The sequence below is a fragment of the Amblyomma mixtum genome, chromosome 2 (assembly GCF_055824585.1).
Source record: "Amblyomma mixtum isolate Tamu chromosome 2, ASM5582458v1, whole genome shotgun sequence".
In the NCBI taxonomy this organism is placed as follows: domain Eukaryota; kingdom Metazoa; phylum Arthropoda; class Arachnida; order Ixodida; family Ixodidae; genus Amblyomma; species Amblyomma mixtum.
Window position 1 is genome coordinate 296,742,546 of NC_143013.1, and position 21,649 is coordinate 296,764,194.

At 49.5% G+C, this 21,649-nt stretch overlaps 2 protein-coding genes across 2 annotated transcripts in view; one reads left to right on the top strand and one right to left on the bottom strand.

Moving 5' to 3' along the window:
* The window catches only part of LOC149364602 (uncharacterized), a 267,785-nt gene that overhangs the window by 147,640 nt on the left and 98,496 nt on the right, over positions 1 to 21,649 (top strand). The window contains exons 3-4 of the mRNA XM_089574551.1: positions 9,992 to 10,234; positions 11,855 to 12,079. Coding sequence (XP_089430677.1) covers positions 9,992 to 10,234; positions 11,855 to 12,079 — 468 coding nt within the window. The remainder of the gene's footprint in view (positions 1 to 9,991; positions 10,235 to 11,854; positions 12,080 to 21,649) is intronic.
* On the bottom strand, positions 5,266 to 8,774 carry LOC149364603 (uncharacterized). Its single transcript, XM_089567516.1, has 2 exons — positions 8,742 to 8,774; positions 5,266 to 6,113 (listed from the first exon to the last, which is right to left on the bottom strand). The coding sequence occupies exons 1-2, from the start codon at positions 8,772 to 8,774 to the stop codon at positions 5,439 to 5,441; spliced, it is 708 nt and encodes a 235-aa protein (XP_089423642.1). The 3' UTR covers positions 5,266 to 5,438.

Here is a 21,649-nt window from a genome sequence, read left to right on the forward strand (position 1 = left end):
AAAGAGAGATACCGACTTCCTGCGAGTCTGCTGATAACAACTGTTCTTCCTCCTTTCCCAACCGCAAAGAAAAAAGAAGTGAGGAGAGACCAGGGTAAGAGAAGGGCCACCTTATATCAAGAGAGTCTGCTTATGGTTGCGTAAATGCGGTAATTACGTCGACTGAAAAGCGCCCGTCGTTAAGCTTTACGCTCATGTTTACTGCAAGTACACACTCTGTGAAAGCAATAAATGCCGCATCTACGCAGCACTACACGTCGGAAGAGAAAAGAAAGGCTGGCAGCGAAGAAAGCGAGATAAAGCAACTGGCCAAAAGTCACTGCCATAGAGCGAAGCTCTTGGTCTGCGCTGAATCCGGCGTTGTGCAGTACCCTCGGGCATTGTTCGGCTCGCTCTGCTGCGCAAATCAATCTGGGCTGCCCCCGGTCCTCGTTTTACGAGCTCCTCGTTACACAACATGCCCGCAAACAACCGCATTTCACTGCTCGTTAGGTATTAGGGCTCGGAGAGACGTCCAGGTCGTTGAGACCAGCGCATTACGTAACCAAGAGAGCGACTCCTGCGACTCCGAAGCGACTTCTGCGACTCCGAAATCGAGCAGGATAAGTCCGGAGAAAGTACAGTTTACGGACATTCTGACACGGTCGCCGGAACTTGAACTTGCGAGAAAAAGCTTGGTTCTAACGATGTGTCACGCAGTTGTGTCGTCACACACTTCAACAACAGGCAAGGGACTGAACGTGCGCATATTTCCTAACAGCAGCCGAGATGCTGGAACGTCCAGCGACGGTTCGAATTTGATGCGCTTTTTGAGGTCAAGGGGGAAGCAGGTTGTTTTCTTCAAAGTAAAACTAATGCCAGAAATGATGGCAGTTAACAGATCGTTAGCAATTCTGTTGGCGAAACGTGACTTCAAATGAAAACTGCAAGCATGCTGCTTTGCTTCGTGCTTTCTTTTTAGTGCTTAGTTTTAGTAATTGTACGAATATGTGCGACAGATGACGTTGGTATCAGTCTGCAGTCTTCGGCGTCCATTTCATCGCTATGCGCATGCAATGACATATTTATGTCAGTATTATCACGCCACTTTGTTTACTTTTACGGTTAAAAATGACTTTAAAAGGGATATCGAGTAGTCGTGGTGCCGTATTGTTACATTTCTTTGTCGCTTCAAAAAAAAAAAAGAAAATTTCCTTGCCGCCGCTAACAATAAAACTAATGTATTCGGAGAAAGCCTGTAAAATAGCTGTTATACTCTTATAATATCTGCTGTGTAAAACGTGACTGATGCCGATTTTGAGAAGTATTCAGCTTGAAGCAGCCAACGTGCTCGTGCTTGCCGTACCCGATGGGCGTGGTTCTAAACCAACGCCTACCTTAACCTTGGCTCTTAACATCTGCCTACTGCTCAGCTATTTTCGGAAGGTGGCCGTGGCCTTCGTACATCTGCATGTTTCGAGGTATTTTATTCAGCACGATTAAATAACAATGGACGACCTCCGGCACTGCATGCTTCTCGACGTGCCAGGTATGTCATTTTCTCGAGTAATTTTATTCCCACCACAAAGAATCTAAAACTCAGAGACACGTCACCCTTTCCTGAGACGAAGGAATTGGCGAACTGGTTCCGCGTTCCCCATTGTCCTTCCCTAATGGACAACTCCCCGGTTCACATGGCACACGTTGTTCCGGCGTCAAATTACGTGGATCGCATGGGTCAAAGCCAGTGTAGTCCGGGCCCACATAGCGTATACCCACAAAGTATTCCCCGCATAGTGTATGCCCACATAGTGTGTGCCCACATAGTGTATGCCCACATAGTGTAGGCCCATATAGTGTATGCCCACATAGTGTATGCCCACATAGTGTGTGCCCACATAGTGTATGCCCACATAGTGTATGCCCACATAGTGTATGCCCACATAGTATCTGCCCACATAGTGTAGGCCCATATAGTGTATGCCCACATAGTGTAGGCCCACATAGTGTGTGCCCACATAGTGTATGCCCACATAGTGTAGGCCCACATATTATATTCCCACAGTGTACGCCAGCATAATGTATGCCCACATAGTGTATGCCAGCATACTGTACGCCAGCATACTGTACGCCAGCATACTGTACGCCAGCATACTGTACGCCAGCATATTGTATGCCAGCATATTGTATGCCAGCATATTGTATGCCAGCATAGTGTATGCCAGCATAGTTTACGCCAGCATAGTTTACGCCAGCATAGTTTGTCAGCATCCCCGCCGCGGTGGCTCAGTGGTTACGGCGCTCGGCTGCTGGCCCGAAAGACGCAGGTTCGATCCTGGCCGCGGCGGCCAAATTTCGATGGAGTCAAAATTCTAGAGGCCCGTGTACTGTGCGATATCAGTGCACGTTAAAGAACTCCAGGTGGTCGAAATTTCCGGAGTCCTTCACTACGGCGTCCCTCAGAGCCTGAGTCGCTTTGGGACGTTAAACTCCCATAAACCATAAACTGTGTCTGCATAGTTTATGTTCATAGCCTATGCCCACATAGTCTAGGCCTATTCAGTGCAGGTATATACGATTTAGTCGCACACAGTTCAAACCCACGTAGCCAAGGCGGACGTAGTCCAAGCCCAATAGCCCAGCCCCAGACACATAGTGCGCGTTCATATATTCCACATAGTCCACGCTCACATAGCCCGCGTAGTTCATGCTCATGTAGTCAATGCTGACATATTCCGGGCCCACAATTATCAGGTCCACGTAGTATATCTCCATCTAGCCCAGCACAGCAAATTCGAATGCAGTGCATGTAAATGTTCAATTTAGCACTGACTGAAAGAGAAAAAATAATGAAATAAATTTTTGAAAGTCAGAAAAAAAAATGTAGAGCCGCCCACGCAACCTCGCGGCTTACGTTAGTACAAAGGAATTGCAAAAACTCTTCCGATCAAAGACCGTGTGGCGCCCAATTAAATCTTCTTCTCCTTCACTGCAGTCCTCCAGATGAACGGCTATCCATCGGAGCGCACCGCTGCTTAACCATTCGTTCGTTCATTGAGCTGCGGCCGCGGTTAGCCAATCGGCCCTGCCTCCTGGCGGCCCCTGCGGCATTGATGGCTACAAGAAAAGACGAAAAAAAAAAAAAACGAAACAAAAGCGTGATACCAAACTTGCAGCCGGGGGAAATCAACCCAGCTCATTAAGCCCGCAGTTAAATGCTCCATCGAGCTTTCCTAAGAGGCGTGGATAAAAGGAGCAAAAACTGCGCAAGTCGCCGAAGCTTGGCGATGCAGTCATCGATGGGCTTTCACGTGGGGCTTGAGAGAATCAAAACAAACTCGTGAAAATGTGTAGAAAAAACAAAGGAAACTTCTTTGATGAAAGTAGCTGCGCGCTCTGGGGGGGGGGGGGGGGGGGGGGGGGGGAAGAAGGATAGGGAAAAAAAATTAACTTGCAAAGGTGTAGGGGGACCAGGACCAGGACGGGGTGGCCCGACTGGTTCAGCGGCGCTGTGTCCCCCAGGGCAGTGCCGGGGTCCAGCAGGTCACGAGCGGGATCGAAAGATTCACCGGCAGTCCCGGAATTCGCTCTCAGTGAGGACGCACATTTCATTGTAATGCAAATGAGATGGTTGAGTGCGCGCAGAGCTTTGGCGCTGTTCCGCCAGCGCCGGCGGCGGGCGCTAAACATTGCCCCTAGCGTCGTCGTCTTCTCGCTCATTCAACGCATCCACGTCCCATATCCCCCAACTCCGCATTGCTTGGTACTTGTATATAAAAAAAAAAACGTTTTCTCCTTCTCTGCTCATATTCTGTCATCAAATCTGGTCGCATTCCACCGGCGGGAGCTCGCGCCCCTCGCCCGGGCGAAAGGACATTTAACGTGCAGAGTCCTTGAAAAGCATGCACATATCCAGCCAACAATGCCGTGCGCAGCTCGCAGTCCGAGCAGCAGAATGGTACATGCGTTGAAGCGCCCTTTTGGGCAAAATTGTTGGAGTACAAGAGATGTGAATAGGTACTCGTGTCTGGGGAACAAGTATATGAAGCAGTTTGGTTGTAAGAGAGTAGGCAGCATTTGAGAAGAAAAAAAATTGGTAGAAACAGAGCTTGATTCAGTTCACGAGCTGGGACTCAAAGCTTTCTCCTTCTCTCTCTCATGACGTTGGGCCTTTGCCACACTTCCGTCTCTGCCTTCATTAGAATGGAGGATGGTCGGGAGGAGATAAGCGCTGTAGCCTACAGCTACGCTGTAGCGTTAGCAGCCGATTCCATGGTAATTTCAGGCTTGATGTGTTTGTGCAGCTGTAGTTTCCGTTCGTTACCTTTGTGATTGGAACACAGTACTACGAGTCTGCGCAGTTCAGTATTGCGCAGTGCGTCCGGTATACGCCTATGGGCAGCGCCGCTGTGCACCTTGTGCCTCGATAGCGAGAACTATGACGTCTGTGTGGGGAAGAATGGCGGGCGGCGGCTGCTACCTAGAACAGGTGCGACGAAGTGCTTTGTGCCGTAGGTGTGTCTCTGGTCTGAAATGCTATCTGCACAGACCTGTGTTGTGTGTCATGAGGTTGTTAAGTACCTTTGCCAGCTGTTGCACTGCGCGTCCTTTTTCTTGTGGGCCCAGGTATATACGACGCACGATTTGCAGTGTTCAAAAACTTAGGTTCAGTAGGGGCTTCTTCAAGCATCGGCGCGCCACGATATAGTATTAGGGAGCTCGCGTCCGAACACACAGAACCTGCCATAGCGCTGCCACTGAGGAACCGACATTCTGTATCGACGTATTTTACCGCAAGCTAAACGACAGCATAGGAGGTGACGTGTGGTGCACGTGTTTGTCATACCTTTTAAGATCCGTCGAATCGTCGACGTACTGAGGATTCCTGCGTGTACAGTCGGGGACAAAAGTCTCCGGACCACGTGTTCCTCTAACGAAGCCTAAAGCTCTGCTATTAATCGGCGGCTGGAGACCACACTTGTCGAGGTAAAAGCTAAATTTTTGTTCTTTCATCTCCACAAGTGCGGTCTCCAGCCGCTCTCTGATAGTAGAGCTATAAGCTTCGTTTGACGAACACGTGGTCCGGAGACTTTTGTCCCCGACTGTACAAGGAAATGAACGTGCTCGAAGACATTCGCAGCAAAGCAACTCTCATCGCGCTTCAAACCATGCAGATCATTTCGTGTTTACCGTGCGGTACCGACGACTGCAGGCACACGCAGACAGAGGCGTCGGCAGCTTTTGTGGATGGTGAAATGGTTTATTCATTCCCTCCTGACGATGGTCTCCTGCTTGAAAGTAGAGGGAACCTTCCAGGCAGCAGGTCTGGCAACGGACAATCTCTGGAGGAAGCAGGGCCACCCTTTCCCAAGGCTGCACGGCGGACTCCACGACGTCAGCTCAAGTCCCGGCACAACGGTTTCACTCGCCGAAATGGGAGGAGGACAGGGCGCGATGGTCTAGTCGTAGGAAGGCCTCGCCTTGGACTTGGCCTTCCGGCGCTTCTGGTGCTTCTGGCGTTTGAAGAACGGCTTGCGGACGAGGCGGCGGTGGATCCTCGCGACGAGTTTGTTCGCGCGGCTCCTGGCGACCGCGGCGGCGGACCGCCTCTTGCCGTGTCCCTTCTGCCGCTGCCTACTCATGAACGGCCTGCGGCGCCGGACCATCCGCTCCTGGACCTGCACCTGGTGCCTGGGCGGCAGCTGGAAGGGCAGCATGGCGTCGGCCGGCCGGCCCGGGTGCATGCGGTGGATGACCACGTCCTGGGACTTGCGCGACAGGAAGACCACGGCGAAGAGTGTGACCACGATGACCGAGATGACGGCGATGAGCATGAACGTCATCACGCCGAACATGGCCACGCGCAGGCCTCGGCTGGGAGCGCGTTCGGCCGAGGCGCCCCCGACGGCGGCGGCCGGCATGGGGCGGGGCGGCGGGGCCCTCAGGTCGGGCCCTTTGGATGGCGGCTCCAGAGTAGCGTTAGGCCCGTCGTCTCGGTGTCCGAAGGCGGGCGAACACCGGTGCGTGCTCGGCAGGCGCGTGGCTCGTGCCGCCCCCTGACCGCGTTCTCGTCGCCATTTTCTTCTTCGGCTCGGTCCCCAGATGAAAGCATCCGCGGCGAGATGCTGCCGCAACTAGCTGCAGGAACTAGTGCATTCCCCCAGCAAGTTTTGGAGTGTCCTAGTCTGTGAAACGCGATTAGAATTTCTGGCTTGAAGAATGAACTTGGATTAATGAATTGGGAAAAGATATGTGGCTAAACACTGATTTGCATTCATTTTTCGGGATGGCAACATGTACATTGAAACACGGAAAGAATTCGACAGAGCTTGATAACTAATAGGTAAGACACACAAAACCAACGTCCTCGCTCAGTAACTCACTGGTAAGATGCCTTTAAGGCACCTTGTTTACGGGCATCTAAAAAAACCGCACCGGTATCGCAGGTGAGGAAGACAGAATTACTTTTTGTGTTTTACTGGCTTGATTCCGAGCTTTCCCGTTTTTATTCTGTTTAGTGCTGTTGCTCTTTTGGCAGAAAGAAATCGGCTGCAACCGAAGTGTTTTTTCTTGTATTTTTCTTCGTGCGAATCTATCTGCGCACTTACTCATGACCTTTCTTTGCAAACAGCATGCTGCCACGAGCTCTTCCATCACCTGTCACTCCATGCAAGAGACAGTTTCAAGGCGTAGTTGGCTTGCATCGCAGCAGCCGTTTCTTTGTGCTCTTACTTCGGCTGCATACTGTGCAGTATGTGTCATACTTGAAGGGAACGCAAGAAATAGTTAAACACGATCCTAACTCGAGAAAAGTAGGTTTAATCGTGAAGCGAAAAATTTAGGGGCGATCAGTTAACTTGAGCTTCGAAAATGTCGCTGGCTAATTGTTTTGGCAGCTTTTGTTCTGTTGGTACTAACGAAGTATTTCACGTCCAGTTGTGTGCTACTAGCCTCGATCTTGTTCGATGTTTCTATCTGATGACTGTGGCCAGTAGCGGCTGTGATTATTTCAGAGCTAGCCTGCGCGATTATAGATTCAGAAAATAAGTCAAGGTAGTCGCCGGAGTACTCAGCTATAATGAACTAGAATGTCTGTTGGCCCAACAGCTTGTGACGTACAGAGGTCGCAGGTTTAGTGTTCACCTGTGGCGTATCTTGTATGTACAGGGTCGGTCAAAAGTTCCCGAGCCACAGGGTCAGCTTTTGAGCACTATAGTCAGTCAGGCACTTACGACACCCGCGAAGCTTATAATATCTAATAACATCTGTAGAGGGTAAAAGAAGCATTTTTATAACCTCTTACAACCTTGATAGCTTTATCTGCGCATTTAGTGCTAGGATATGGCTAACAAAAGCAGAACTTGTAGCTCGGGAACTTTTGACCAACCCTGTACGGGTTTTACTCTAATGTGCGACCAGAATAGTTTGCATGAGTCGCTCCTGCACTACAGTGAAAGTGCTCAACTCCTCAGAGCTTCCTTACGGCTCAAAGGCTTCTGGCTGCTTTCTGCTTATTTCCTTCCATTTTCCTCGGGCTTCAGTCGAGAACTTCTCGCAACTTAACTACGCTAGAACGCGTTGGTAACCACGTTAAAGCTTCCTAGACGAGATTTCAGTTTAAATCCTCGTTTTTTTTTACGTATTTTGTCTTTGCCTTTACTCTAGTTGGAAAAAAAAATCTGTGATGAAGCTTGATGAGAAAGTGCTGCGCCGTATTTTTACGCTCATATAGAGGCGCCATCCTGCACCGAAGAAAACAAAAAGAAGACAAACTCCTATTATAGCAGTCCGGAACTTGTTTTCATACAGGCGGATTTCCAGGAACCGCCTTTTCTGCACTATCACTGAGTTCAGGGGCGTCGCGTTTTGCGCATTTATCGGTTTTCCAAAGAATTTGCCTTGCGTCGGCCTTCTCAAACGATGGCTATTTGCGAATCGAGTTGGGCGCTTTTTGTTTTCAGCCTTACCCGCGCGTCGTGATTATGTAAATAGCGGCGCAGCAATCGTTACCGAGTTTGCATTAGCAGGAGCGAGTTGACGGGCTAAGTGGTTCTGCATGATGAATATACAGAGCAGGGCACTAGGCGGGAGAGACAAACAGCGAAAGACACATACGGGCTTTGCATTGTATTAAATTGCAATGCATTGCAATTTGCATTAGATAGATACGTCGCCCGAATGTTCCGCGTTTCCTTCACGTGTATTGTGTGGCTTTAGCCTCCTTGGGTTCTTCTAGCGCAAATAAGGACTTTTTTCGGCACCGCTTGTGCCACACGCCTACCTTCTTCGTTTAGTTTTTATGATAATGATGATAATGATGTTTTATGGCGCGAGGGCAGTTTTGGCCAAAGAGCGCCATGGCACAAGATATGTTTCTTCTACTCAATGTGGGGTCAAATAATCAATTCCCAGGCACTTCACCCCAGATAAACCGAGCACCAGGCCTTGGTAAAACTTGTGCCCATTGTGGCACCGGTGTGCACCCGGCGGCACTATTGGACATTTTTTTTTTTACATTCCAGTCCCCATGGGACCAAAATTCGTCTTCCGTCATAACAAAATTCGCTCATAAGCTGGTGGGAGGTGACGTCACCAGACCCGAGCATCCCATTGGCTGAAGGGAAGTGACGTCACTTCCGGTAAAGCCATTAACAGCTGCTGGTGCTATCGCATTGCCAACACATAACGGAACTAGGTGCACCTGTCAGTTTTTCTGTTCTTTTTTTCTGTTCTCTTCTGTTGATTTCTTTCTTAAAATTTACCAAAGCTACATTTTGTGGTATGAAGAGCGCCATGGAGAATGCCAACGTGAGGACGGTTCGTGTCTTGCACACTGGCCCGACAGATTGATTGTTCCAAATGCGAAACGCTGTATCATGATGATGATGATGGTGATGATGATTCTGCGTGAGCAGTATAGTTCTTTTTTTCGGCGATAACTCGTTGCCTGCCTGCGTGTGGGAAGCCTTAATCTTCCGGGCACCCCCTGGTAAAAATGCATCCCCCGCCTACGAGTCTCCACCCATCACCTTCCTGCATCCACCAGAAGCTCATTTCGAAAACAAATTCCAAAGCACAATGAGGTTATCAGTGTAAAAACTGTGGAGACGCCTAAGTCACTTTCAGAGTGGAATGCGATAACATTAGATTGCACATTTGTCGCAGCTTCTGTTGCAACTTTTGTGTGTAATTCTTTGCTGTTGTCGGTCCATCAACCGCCATATTCCGTCTGCAAGCTGCAGTTGGAGGTGTCCGCTATGCTATTACGGTGTTGACTTTTGTATGCATCACATTCACACGTCACGAGGTAACGTGACCATTCTAGACCAATCAGCGAATCTCGTGACATCGGACGGTGGATTTTGCTCCTACCGCGAGTTGTAATGCTAATCGCATTAAAAGCGAAATGTACTGGCAACACCAAAAGTTGGCGAGATCTGCATTCCAGCCCCATCTGCCGTGATTACACCCTATGCCGAGGCTCACAGCACTTCCGCGTTAACCAGTATTTCTGCATGCCTGTACTTTCTTTGTTATTAGGCGTCTCTCATCGCGTTTTTTTCTGAGATGCGCTTTCACCGCTGGAATCGCTGTGTCACCATCGTTGCGCGTCTGTTTCGACTGCTGCGATGGTGAACAGTGCTGCGATCCCACGCACGAGCCTAAGTGGGACTGGCTGCGAACGTCGCACAGCGCCTCCGGGGCTTCCGTGATTCTGATAAGCGCGTCACGGGGAAGCGAGCTTCAAGGCATGCTTGAGCTTGATAGCGAAGAAAGGATAGGCGTGCGCAAAGCGTACTTCAAACACAATTTCCGTGAGCCTCGACAACATGCTTGGAGGCGACAGATGGCACTGCAGTTTTGCATCGCTCTGGTACCTCGCTGTAGATCTCGCAAACTTTTGCTGCTGACAGTACAACCAGCACTTCTAACGTATATTTGTCACATATCGTGTGATTGCCTGCACATTTTTTTTCTTCGCCCGTTCAACCTCCCGCGTTCCTCCTCGCAGGTCCGTGGCAGGAGCAGCGGCCCGCGGGCTCTGCGCCCTCCCTGGGGCAGGGTCTCCCGTCGCGGCTGCTGCATCGGCGCGCGTCGGGCGGAGGCGGCGCACCGTCTCCCAACGACGTGCCCATGCCCACGCTGGCCTCGGCCACCGAGACCACCGCGCACCCGCCGCGAAACGTCAGCAGGCCGTTGGCCAACGTGGACGCCTCGTCCACAGGCGCCGCCAACAAGTCCTCCTCGCACCAAGGTATGCACGCGCGCTGAGCGACTCTACGCCAGGGATCTGCGCGTGCCTCGTATTCGCATACAGTCGAACCTCGTTATAACGAACTTGGAGGGGCCTGGCGATTACTTCGTTATAGCCGTCGCTTCGTTATAGCAAGCGTTGACCGAGCTTCTAAAGAGAATCGTCATTCCTTCGTTATATCCATTATTTCATTATAAACAGCTTCGTTATAACTAGGTTATAGTGTAGTATCACTACTGGCTTTTATATTCAGTCGGTTGTCTAATGCTCTGCCTCTATAGCTGGCTTAGTGCTAATACAGCCGCGGCTATGATAATACGGAGCATGGTTCGGCGATCTAACCGTTCCCACGCTTTACGTAGCGAAAATTGGGAGGAACTTTTTATATCTTTTAGGAAAGTCTGTCGGTGTACTCGCGCATAAAACCGGTAAACCATCTGTCGAACGCTAGAGAAAATTTCAAACGCCGAAGCGTGCTCCATATTGTTTGGACACACCTGTAAATACGGATAGGAATGCGCTGTTCGCATGCTTTCCTTGTCATCTGTGCTGTCTGTATGTTTCTTCTTCGTGTTCGTCTGAGTGGTGCTTCGCAAACTGAAAAACTGGACCAGCTATATCCCTCCAGCCAGTTATTCCTACTTCTTGCTGTACTCTACGGCGTCCACTAATCGTACCTTTTAGCAAGAATCCTGATTTTTTTTCTAGTGCGCACATCTCAAGCATTGAAATCTGAGCAGAAAATTGAAGTTGAGAGAACAACACATGAATTGGTTGTACATCTTTGGTAGCTTTAACTGGGACGCACAGGAAGGCTAGGTTCGCCTCGGCGTGCTGTGCGCATGCATGTAGTGCCACGATGCCGCGCTTGGCCGAGCAGTGACACTTAGCATTCGCTTACAGGCACGGGTCCGCTTTATCGAGACACTGTGTTTCCTTGACACTGACCGCAAACTATGTTTCCATTTTCAAAGCGAAAGACGCGGGTTCGATCCCGACCGCGGCAGTCGCATTTCGATGGAAGCGATATGTTAGAGGCCCGTGTACTGTGCGACGCCAGTTCACGTTAAAGAACCACAGCTGGTCGAAATTTCCGGAGCCCTCCACTGCGGCGTCTCTCATAGCCTGAGTCACTTTGGGACGTTAAACGCTAATAAACCGAAACCGGAAGCCAAATGTTAGAGGCTCGGTTACTGTGAGACACCAGTTCACTGTAAAGAACCCCAGTTGATCTAAATTTCCAGAGCCCTCCACTGGGGCGTCCTTCGTAGCCTACTCTTTGGGACGCTAAACTGCATAAAAGCCAAACCATTTTGAAAGGAGAAAGAAAAGGACTTACTTTCAGTACAGACCGCGTGACATTATACAACCCAAGGGTGCTTCTCAGCAGTGTACAGAGGCTCACTCGAGTTCCTCGGAGGCGCTAAGCACTGCAGGGTTGAAGATTAGATCTCCTTGCACCATCGATATTTAGAACAGTGACACTGCAAAACGAACGACGCTGCATGGTCCAGGAGCAACCCCGCTGGACTGTGTATTTCTGTCAAATGCTGTCCATGACCGTGGAGAGATCATGCAGGCTTCAGTGACGTCATTCGCGTCCTCCTTCTGTTCCTTCAGCAGGTGACCGGTGGGCGTCCGGTGCGGACGAGTCCCTGCTGGCGGCGGCGCACCCGCACCATGGGCCGGGGGAGCAGGAGCAGCGCGAGGAGCGGATGTGCGACGCTGAGCACGAGCACTCCGGAGGCCACGAGGGCGTGACGGTGGCCAGCATCCGGTGGGACTTCGTCAGCGTGCCCTTCGTCTTCACAGTCTTCATCATCCTCGCCGGATTCTCCAAAATCGGTGAGGGGCCGCGGCGACCGCTTGCACAGTTCCACTGCGACCTTTCTTGTCCTTGCCGCCACGGAGGCTCAGTGATTATGGTGCTCGGCTGCTGAACTGAAGGAGACGGGTCCGATACTGGCCGCGGCGTTCGCATTTGAATAGCGACGAAATGCTAGAGGCTCGCCTACTGTACGATGTCAGTGCGCGTTAAAGAACCTCAGGTGGTCGGATTATCCGGGACCCTACACTACGCCGTCCCTCATAGCCTGTGTCGCTTTGGGACGTTAAACCCCATAAAACCTTAAGCCCAAACCTTTGTTGTCCTAGTCCTCCTATGTTTCTTGAGCATGCACCGGGTGGTCCCATTTTGAACGGGCTTAGAAGAAAAACCGCCAAACGAATTGCGCATAGGCGGACTCTTACAGAAAGAAGTTGGAGCTAATGAAGCTACGGCAGTTTAATATCTGAAATCACCCGCTCGTCTTGAGTCAATGAAAGACTTATCAAAGGTAAGAAGAGGTAACTGAGAAGAATGGGACGAATGCACGCAAATGGAACTACGCGCAAACTGTCATGAAATGAAAGCACCACATGATACAGATGCAAAACATAGCACGGAATATCATACAGAGTTTAGGTGTAAGTAAGTTGGTGATGAAAGCACATGCCTTGATTGTTGGCGAAGAACAGTGACTACGCGGCTGCTTGCAATCGGGCATTGCTGCTTTTATCCCGATGTCAATTCCCAACGGTACCGGGTATGCGAATTCATCAAATACAACTGTCCACGATATATGGTGTTAGGATTCCGAAACTTTGAGTGCTTGCACGTATAGACCCTCACTGCTGGAATTGAGGTAATATTTTCCACATTGTCTTTTTTTCCTCATTTTCTGCTTTATGTGGCCACCTTTTATGACAACAGTCACGTATATGAATCGGCGCACTAATCTTTATTAACACACTTTCTTTATTGCTTTTCGCGTGGTAAGTTGCTCATAGCGTTAAAGTTCACCGCGCTTATCGAAAGTTAGACAATCCGTGGCGACTATTAAAGTGTTGGCTAGTTGACCTTAACAGCGCCTGTTTCAATGTGTGCTTGGAAAGCGTTCGTATGAACAACACAGCAAAGTGGCGCCACCAGAAAGTTTCATAACAAAGTCTCCTATAGGCTCGGTTGGGGCAATTCGCTCGGAACTTTTCTCGTCACCGCCTCCCGCTGTTCATATAATTACGCGTGTGCAATTAAAAAAACATAAATGCCTCAATAACGGCTCGCTTCTGCCGCCTCCAGCTGTGTGGACGCGATGTGACAGCTCAGCGGGGTTAAACGCTTCGTCCGGTCTTTCGGAAAGGGGGGAACAGCGCAGCTAACCCTTGGTCAGCGCTGTCTGTACACGACGTCGCTTAATCCATACTGAGTTTCGGCGCGTTAACCGCGTTAGCCACGGGTGGTGGCGCAGCTTCATTGCGTTCCCCAAGTTAAAGGGTTCGGTGGAAGAGTGCGATGACCGAGCAGGAGGATGATGAGGAGGAGGAGACGGCCATCCTCCTTTCTTTCTTTCTTTCTTTCTTTCTTTCTTTCTTTCTTTCTTTCTTTCTTTCTTTCTTTCTTTCTTTCTTTCCTTCTTTCTTTCTTTCCTTCTTTCTTTCTTTCTTTCTTTCTGTGCTTCCTTCTTTCCTTCTTTCTTTCTTTCTTTCTTTCTTTCTTTCTGTGCTTCCTTCCTTCTTTCTTTCTGTGCTTCCTTCTTTCTTTCTTTCTTTCTTTCTTTCTTTCTGTGCTTCCTTCCTTCATTCTTCCTTTCTTTCTTTTTTTCTTTCTTTCTGCGCTTCCTTCCTTCTTTCTTTCTTTCTTTCTTTCTTTCTTTCCTTCTTTTTTTCTTTCTTTCTTTCTTTCTTTCTGTGCTTCCTTCCTTCTTTCTTTCTCTCTGTGCTTCCTTCCTTCCTTCTTTCTTTCTTTCTTTCTGTGCTTCCTTCCTTCATTCTTTCTTTCTTTCTGTGCTTCCTTCCTTCCTTCTTTCTTTCTTTCTTTCTGTGCTTCCTTCCTTCATTCTTTCTTTCTTTCTGCGCTTCCTTCCTTCTTTCTTTCTTTCTTTCTGCGCTTCCTTCCTTCTTTCTTTATGTGCTTCTTCCTTTCTTTCTTTCTTTCTTTCTTTCTTCGTTTCTTCCCTTCCTTCCTTCTTTCTTTCTTTCTTCGTTTCTTCCCTTCCTTCTTTCTTTCTTTGTTTCTTTCTGACTACCGTTATCTCCTCTCGCTTTACTTCACTATAGTTTTCCTCTAGCGAAAAGAGGTGCCTCCAGAGAAGATGGTAAACTGATTGTCCCCAGAAATTTTCCCCCTCAAAGCCTGCCGTTACTTTCCGTTGACAAAACGGGTTGAGCTCGCGCGGATAGAATGGGAAGGGAGGGAGGGGGAGCGTCTTTTTAGACGGCAGCATGCGTTTAATTATTTAACTAGAGCGGCTGAACATTTTAGGCAACAACGCCTGAGGTAATCTAGTTTGTGAAGAGGGTGGACGGTTTTCCTGATGCGTGGAGTGCGTTCGTCTTGTACTTTTTTTCCTTTCTCTGTAGCGTCTGTGTACTGTACTTTTTGCTGGTCCGTTTGTCTGCGGATGCACCTGGATTTTCAGGTTCAAGCTGCCCTGAATAATAACAAAGAGCACTGACGTCTTTTTAAGCGTAGATATGGCACGCATGGCTACGCAGGTAGGGGCATCAGGTGGCGCATGATATTCAGGTGTGCTTGGAGGAATTAGAAGGGAAAGAAGTAGTTTACGAAGAAGAAGATAACTTCAGTAGAAAAACGTCCTCTCAATTAGGTATGCGGTTTTCCTCGGCATTCGCCACCAAACCTTGGCCTATCCCCCTACGTGGATCTGTGCCGTGTTTACTGAGGTCAACAACAACAACAAAATGATAGCTGAAAGTGTGAATAAATATGCATTTATTCGATCTGCATGCATAGTAACGGAACATGGAGTAGCACGCGCGTATTTCATGCAATAGCCTGGAAGCGTTTCTGTGAAAAAAAAACCCGGTTTAATGAATTTCTTGGGTGCCTTGCGTTATAGTTAGCTGGATGAGATTGAGGTTGTTGCAAGCTACAGGCGGGGTTAGCCTTGGGGATTCGATGGTGTGTAGGTTACTGTGTGGTAAGGGAAGTTAATAAATTGGCCATTTGCATGCACTGTATGCCTTCTCACGCACACGCGCCAACGCAGGCGCTGCATGCCTCGCGTTTGCAGGCCCAGAGGCGAAGGACCTTCAAACCAACGACAAAAGAGGCTGTAAAGGTTGCGGGCGCAAAAAGAAGAATGATTGCGAAGTTTAGAGGGGTCTAAATAAAAAAAAGAAAACAAGAGGCTGAACACAGAATAAAAGTACAATGTTCACGTTCTATTCACGACCAGACGGCTGTAGGTTTTTTGTATGCGCCCCTCCTTCGGCAACAGCCGTGGTTTTGAGGCAGTTTTCGATTTTTATGCGGCCCATGGACCTTCTACTGTGCATTCAGCTGTGCTCGCAGAGGGAGAACAAAGAGAAAAATTGTATTTCGGTATAAGAAAGGAGGGGGGGGGGGGGGGGGGGGGAGGTGATATAGCAGAGAGGCTTTTGCGGGGGCACCGGCCATACCTTCGGCGCGGAATTGCTTCATCCTTCCTTTAGGGGCTGCCTGCGTGAGCTAAGCGATTTACTTAACCCTTGATTGATAACGCGACGCCGGGCCGACAGCGCAGCTCTCCTCCTGACCCGTGCTTCTATGCGTGAGAACGGCGTATGGTGTGCAGCGCGCTTCGCGTGTCTCGCTGTTGCGGGTTGCCATGGGTTCCGCGTCGGTTCACTGCAGCGCCGCCGCATCTGCTACTACGGCCGCTGCGTGCAGCTGCGGCGGGCACTTCTTAAGTGAATCGTCAACTCTGGTCTCTAATCTCTCTACCCTCGAGCCCCCCGCGCGGCTGTCCGGAGCGGCGCGAAATATTTATGGAGGTTTCCAGCGCGGAGCAAAACAATAGAGGCGTCTCGTAAAAAGCGGGGCAGTCCTGGGAGACCACTTTTCTTGAGTTTTCTGGACGCGCGTGCTTTACTTGGAAGTTTCTCTAACGGCGTTTCAATCCCGTGCTTGAAGAGAAAAGAACAGAGAAGCGCTAGCCGGGGCCGCTGTGTTGTGCAGTTTTTTCTTTTTTGTTTGTTTTCTTATTTTGTGTTTCGTTGCCGCTTTCTTTGCTCGCATGTCGAGCTCCGGAGAAAGACCGCGGAGCTGGCGCAGAGTTATTCGGCTCGCTGTTTCTGGCGCGAAAGTACTTTCGCATGAAAGGAAAGTGCTGCTCCTTAAGTACCACTTGAACGGCGAGGGCCGACTTTAAGCGCGCGGGTGCGCCTGTCGCTGGTGATTCTTAATGGACCGTTTATGCGCCTCGTTGTGAATATGCGTGACCGGCGAGTTTTTCCCTGGCACTATAGAGCTAAGCATTATAACTTCAGGGCAACGGCAAACAACGTGCTGGCGTGGTATGTAGGTGCCCGTAGAGGAGTAACTTGAATCTGCTCAAAACGATGAGCCGTGGAAGTCCAATGTGAAAAGTAAGGAAATGCATACTTAAATAAATAAATGAACACACGGCGGCGAAGCGTTGGCTGTAGCTGCTGAAAGACTGCATTCCCGCCGATCAAAGTGCCATAGAAGCCCCTTCATTCTGTCGAGGATATATCTTTATCTTCGTTTTATTTCCAAGCTCACCTGGATTTTGCGTGGATAACGCATATCCTTTTACCTGCGCGGCCATCCATACAATGTACGCTTGTGAAGACGTTAGAGAATATTAGTACAGCGTATACTCCTAACCGTCGTTGCTTAGCACGGCCGCCAGCCGCCGTTGCGCTTGCGTAGAAGACACCTAGCGCCATCTGGTCTTTCTTCTGGTCTTTGCTGTTGTCCGGGTGAACTTGTACTGGTATTGTTATCCATGCAAACTCAGCAGTGCGTATAGAAAAGTGCTTCCGCGACGTTCGAAAGCAAAAATGGGGGAAAATCTGTGTGCAATCCCTACACTGTATATTAGCATTAAAAAAAGAAAGGAGGACAATAACGTTTTGTCACTGCGAACGCCGCCCCTTCGATTACTGCCTGCGAGTCCACCGCTGAATGGTGGGTTGCCCAATTCGATCCTCGTTACAGTATCCATTCTGCTCCTGAGCTATAGGGTTTCGTGATTACGCGGCTGTTAGCAGGACTCCACCCTTCTAGCGGTGGGCTTCCCTTTGTTGATTCGTTACAATGGCTGCAGCGAAGCTGCACAAACGTTGACCCACTCTTCGCATTGGGTGTTAGTATGCACCTGCAGCCATGAAGAAAGAATCGGCCAGAACGAAAGCGGGAGGCGCGATAAAGGAAAGGAACCGTGACAACAAGATCATGCATTGCGAGCTTTGGCAAACAGCCTCCTCTGTAGCTGCTTTTTTTTTCTTTGCTGCGCCACCGTTTTGAGCTCGAAAGGCGTTGTCTACCTATACATTCCCATACCCATACTAAATATGAAACACCAACTAGCCCCACATGTCGCATTATTACGTTCATGACTTTGCTATATCAGAACTTGAGAGAGATTGCATAATTTAACAATTCTATTTTGTGCTATTGAGGCATGTTTCATACAAAAATCTGAAATTTTCAAAGTTCTCCACCTAGAGGATCATAATTTTTGACTGAAAGGGCTAGTATTCCGAAAGGACACATTCCCATTGTTGACGAGTAGGCTTAGCGTCGTTTTCACTCTATACGCCCCCCATTGCGTGATCCTATAGCGAAACCGAGAGTTTACCAACGGCCCTGTCTCACATTTTTTAGTTCTCTTTTCGTCCGTCGAGCTACGCACCCGTCTGGCACGCCACTCTGTTTACCCAGGGCGGCGGCGGCGGAGTTGAAGTTGTCTCTCTTTCGTGTCCACCCCGGAAGCGGCGTATGTACACGCCGTTATGAAGCGCGCGTCGTAGGTTACGAGGAAGTCCCGTAGTAAACAGTGTAGGCCGTTCTTTATGGCTTTATTGCTCGAACAAGGCACGGCACAAGCGGCACTGTTTCTCATGCTGCACGCGCTGAAGCAACAGGTGAATACAGTGGCCGCAAAAGCCAAGCGTTCATCTAGAGTAAATGGGTCGATACAGTGTTCTAGCGCTGAGTTGAGCAAACGAGGGTTAGCAGGTGGGGGGCTTGTTAGGGTATATGTACGAACAACCTGTTTCGTTACGCTAGGGTATACCGTATATGGCAAAATTTCTAAACAGAGTATAAAAAAACACCAACCTCTCTCGACGCCCACACGCCCCGTGGCCGTGGCCAAGTTCTATCCCAACTGTACTATTCCCCGCCCATCTTTCTTTTAGCGCCAGCCGTTACGAAGACAAGACAACGCGAACAAAACTAAAACACAACCGTGACCGAACATTAGTCACTTTCACAGCGCTTAAGAAACTAGCGGCCAACTCAGCACCTTGCTGCCCGGAGCTGCCTCCACCTTTCGAAGCCTCTGATGCTATTTATTCTCTTTGTGACCCCAAGAATCGATCTCGGCAGCCGGCTGGGCAATGTTCGTGCCGTGCGCATTTCCACCGGTTCTTTCCACTGTGACCTTAGCCGTCGTAATCTCTGGAGTTCGCCTCGGCGTGCTCCTGACTAATTGTCAAAGCGTTTTGAACTGCAGCGTGCGCCACCTGCCCTTCGGCGCCCCAAGCACAGCCCTACTATTACTGCTACTACTACTATTACTATTATTACTATTACTTGTGGCGACCTCTGGCAAAACTGCACGGCACCGCCATTAAGCGGGAAGGATCCTACCTTCCCCTCCTTCTAACCCTCAACGCCAGCGGCGACCTTGCCTCAGTGCCCCCATCCTTTCGAGCGTATCGTACGCCGAACCAGCCGATTGTCCGGGCCCGACTGTCACCTTGATTAGCGGCAGCGACAAACGTGGCCTCGGCGAAGCTACGTGTTTGCGTCGCCGCTTTGGAAACGTCCCCTCCCCCACCCCCTTTCCTCGAGTACTGCGAGTTCGGGTGAACAGGAGCGGCGAGCTGGCGGGAAGGACCCAGCGTGCTACTCTGCCATCGTTCCTGGTCGAGGTGCGCGGGCGGCCCACGGAGGCCGCTGGCGGCCGGCTTCAAAGCGGACGTTCCTAGAACCTGCTGCCCGGAGGATCTGGACCGGAGCTCGGGCTCTGGTGCCAGCTGCACGCCCCTGCTGACTGAGAGGGCGGGTACGGGGCTTCGAGGCGGACGCCGCGACCACTGCACAGTGGGAGAGAGAGAGCCCTTTAATGAAAATCAGATTTTAGCCGGCGTGAATATTCGCTGACATGCTACTCTGCGTTGGAGAGGTAATAATGGAGTAAAGATGGAAAAAGTGTGGCAGAAATGAGTGCGGTCATTGAATAGGGTTGCAACGCAATAGTTCACTGCATGATGGCTTCTTTGGATGAGACCGAAGTCAAGTTCTGTGCATGTACAGTGGTGGGATCAAGCTTTCGGGCAATTTAGAGTTTGTCTAAAACACCAATAGCGTCTAAATAGGCTAATAAGAATATCCGTGCACGTCGCTGCTGTCTGTAGCAGTCTAAAGGACCTATTATAGTGTCCACTGTGAGTGGTGCTTGGGTGACGGACTGCCTTCATTGTTCATAGTGCGCACGTTAGTTGGCGTACGCTGGACATTCGAAGAAAATATGAAGTACAGTCACAACAACGCTGTGTTAGCACTGTGCACGACGAGACTCGCGACGAAGGTCGCAGGCTGCTTTCTCGTTCTCCGACCGCCATGTCTCAACTCCAACAAGATTTGAATATTCTGTATGAAGCCCTTTCCTGTTTTCATCTACGTAACCCTGACACTAGCATCCTCTTTCTTACTCCAACCCGAACCACGCTACGTGTATGAATCCCAACGACTGCCTCCTACCCATCCAATACCCGCGGTCAGCGACCGGACAATAGAGATAGCCGGCGGTCTCGGAGGCTCAGTCCTACGCAGTTCTTGGCGCGCGTTCATTCCTCTTTTACAGGCCTCCGATCGGGCGCACGAGAGATCAAACCTCCGCCGACACAAAGAGTAGCAGCGCATTTTAATGAAAGTTACTTCGGAAGTAATTACTTTTGCTGCGAAATTGATGCCGCAATACAGTTTCTTAAATTACTGAATTACTAGAAAAAAAAATAATTCATTACATCACAGATTGCTGGAAAAGGTAATTAGTTATATCATTACATAAATTCAGTTACTGCCATGTCTGGTGTGTACGAAAGAAGGTAGCTAACGTTGAAACCAAGGAAAGCACGGAGTTTTTTTTTTTTTTTTGCGATGCGGTGTTGCCGAGGGTGGAAATAAGTTGCGCAATCAGATCCCGCCGGCGGCGGGGTTATCTTTCCTTCTATTTTGTATTTAGTTTTCGTGTACATAAAGCGCAATTAATTTCCCAATCTCATCGCCCCTCCCGGCGAGAAAACAGTGATTTCGCACCAAAAAAAGAAACGAAGAAAGTTACATTCCGTTTTGTTTTTCCGGGTTCCAATGGCTGTTGGCTTCTTTCGCACGTCTAACACTCAGTTTTTGTTTGCAGCGAAACTGGTTATCGAACTAGCTTGAAATATATAGACTGTTCGCAAAAATGGTTTTCTACTGACGTAACTACGCGAAAGGCTCGTTTACCGCTTTAGAGTTGCCGGCATTTTTTTTTTTTCCCGCGCACTCAATGGCCCCACCATTCTTAGAAACGTAGGCAGCGCCGCCTTCGTCGAATCGCACTGGTGTCTCGCTCGCTTCATCCTTCCATTGCGAACTCATTTCCCCGCTCTCTCAACCCATGCTTCAAGCACTTACTCGGAAAACGTGTCACGGAAGGCAATCGCTCACTGGCCAGATTGAAGTGCGCTTGTTATTACACTGGGCCTTAGTTGGAACGGTGGGCGTCGAAAAAGCGGGAGGAGCTGGCAGGTGGTTGCACCGTAAATCTTCTTTCCTTATCTTCTTTTCTGTGCGCAGGTTTGTTTCTTGCTTGTGGTTGTCCTTCTCTGTAGCTGGAGTGAACGCAATCAAAGAACCAGCTCAGTGAAGAAAGTTCGAACCGGAGTCGCGAATACCCTGCGGTGGGAAGGTGGAACCCGCTTGGCCAGGTTTGACACCGGACAGCTGATCGAGCGGGCACGGGAAAACGAGACAAACTTCGTGCCGCCCGCGGTGGCAGCGATGGGTAGAGGCGCTCAACGTTTGGGTGCCCTGCCGGTTCCTTTTCGGCTCCACTAATTTATAGGCTTCCGAATTTGCAATACAGAAAAATGGTTTATTCCTTTCTGCCGCACCAACTATGGGAATTAGATGTTGCGTTACAATATGCCACACTTGTTAAACCAATTACAGTCTATGAATGTCGATCTTTCAAAAAGCAGCTTGCGCGAAATTAAAGCCGCCTTTACATAAGCAGCAAAAACGTTGTTAAGTACATTTTTTCAGTTGATGTATAAAATATTTTGTATATCTGTGTCTGTGTAAAAAGTTTTACCTGTAGTGTTTGGCCGATCTGAAGATGTTTGCAATCT

Coding starts and splice junctions, on each gene's coding strand:
- LOC149364603 (XM_089567516.1), bottom strand. CDS start 8,774: ATGGCGCTCTTCATACCACAAAATGTAGCTTTG. Junction 6,114..8,741: donor TACCACAAAATGTAGCTTTG/GTAAATTTTAAG, acceptor TCCTGCAGCTAG/TTGCGGCAGCATCTCGCCGC.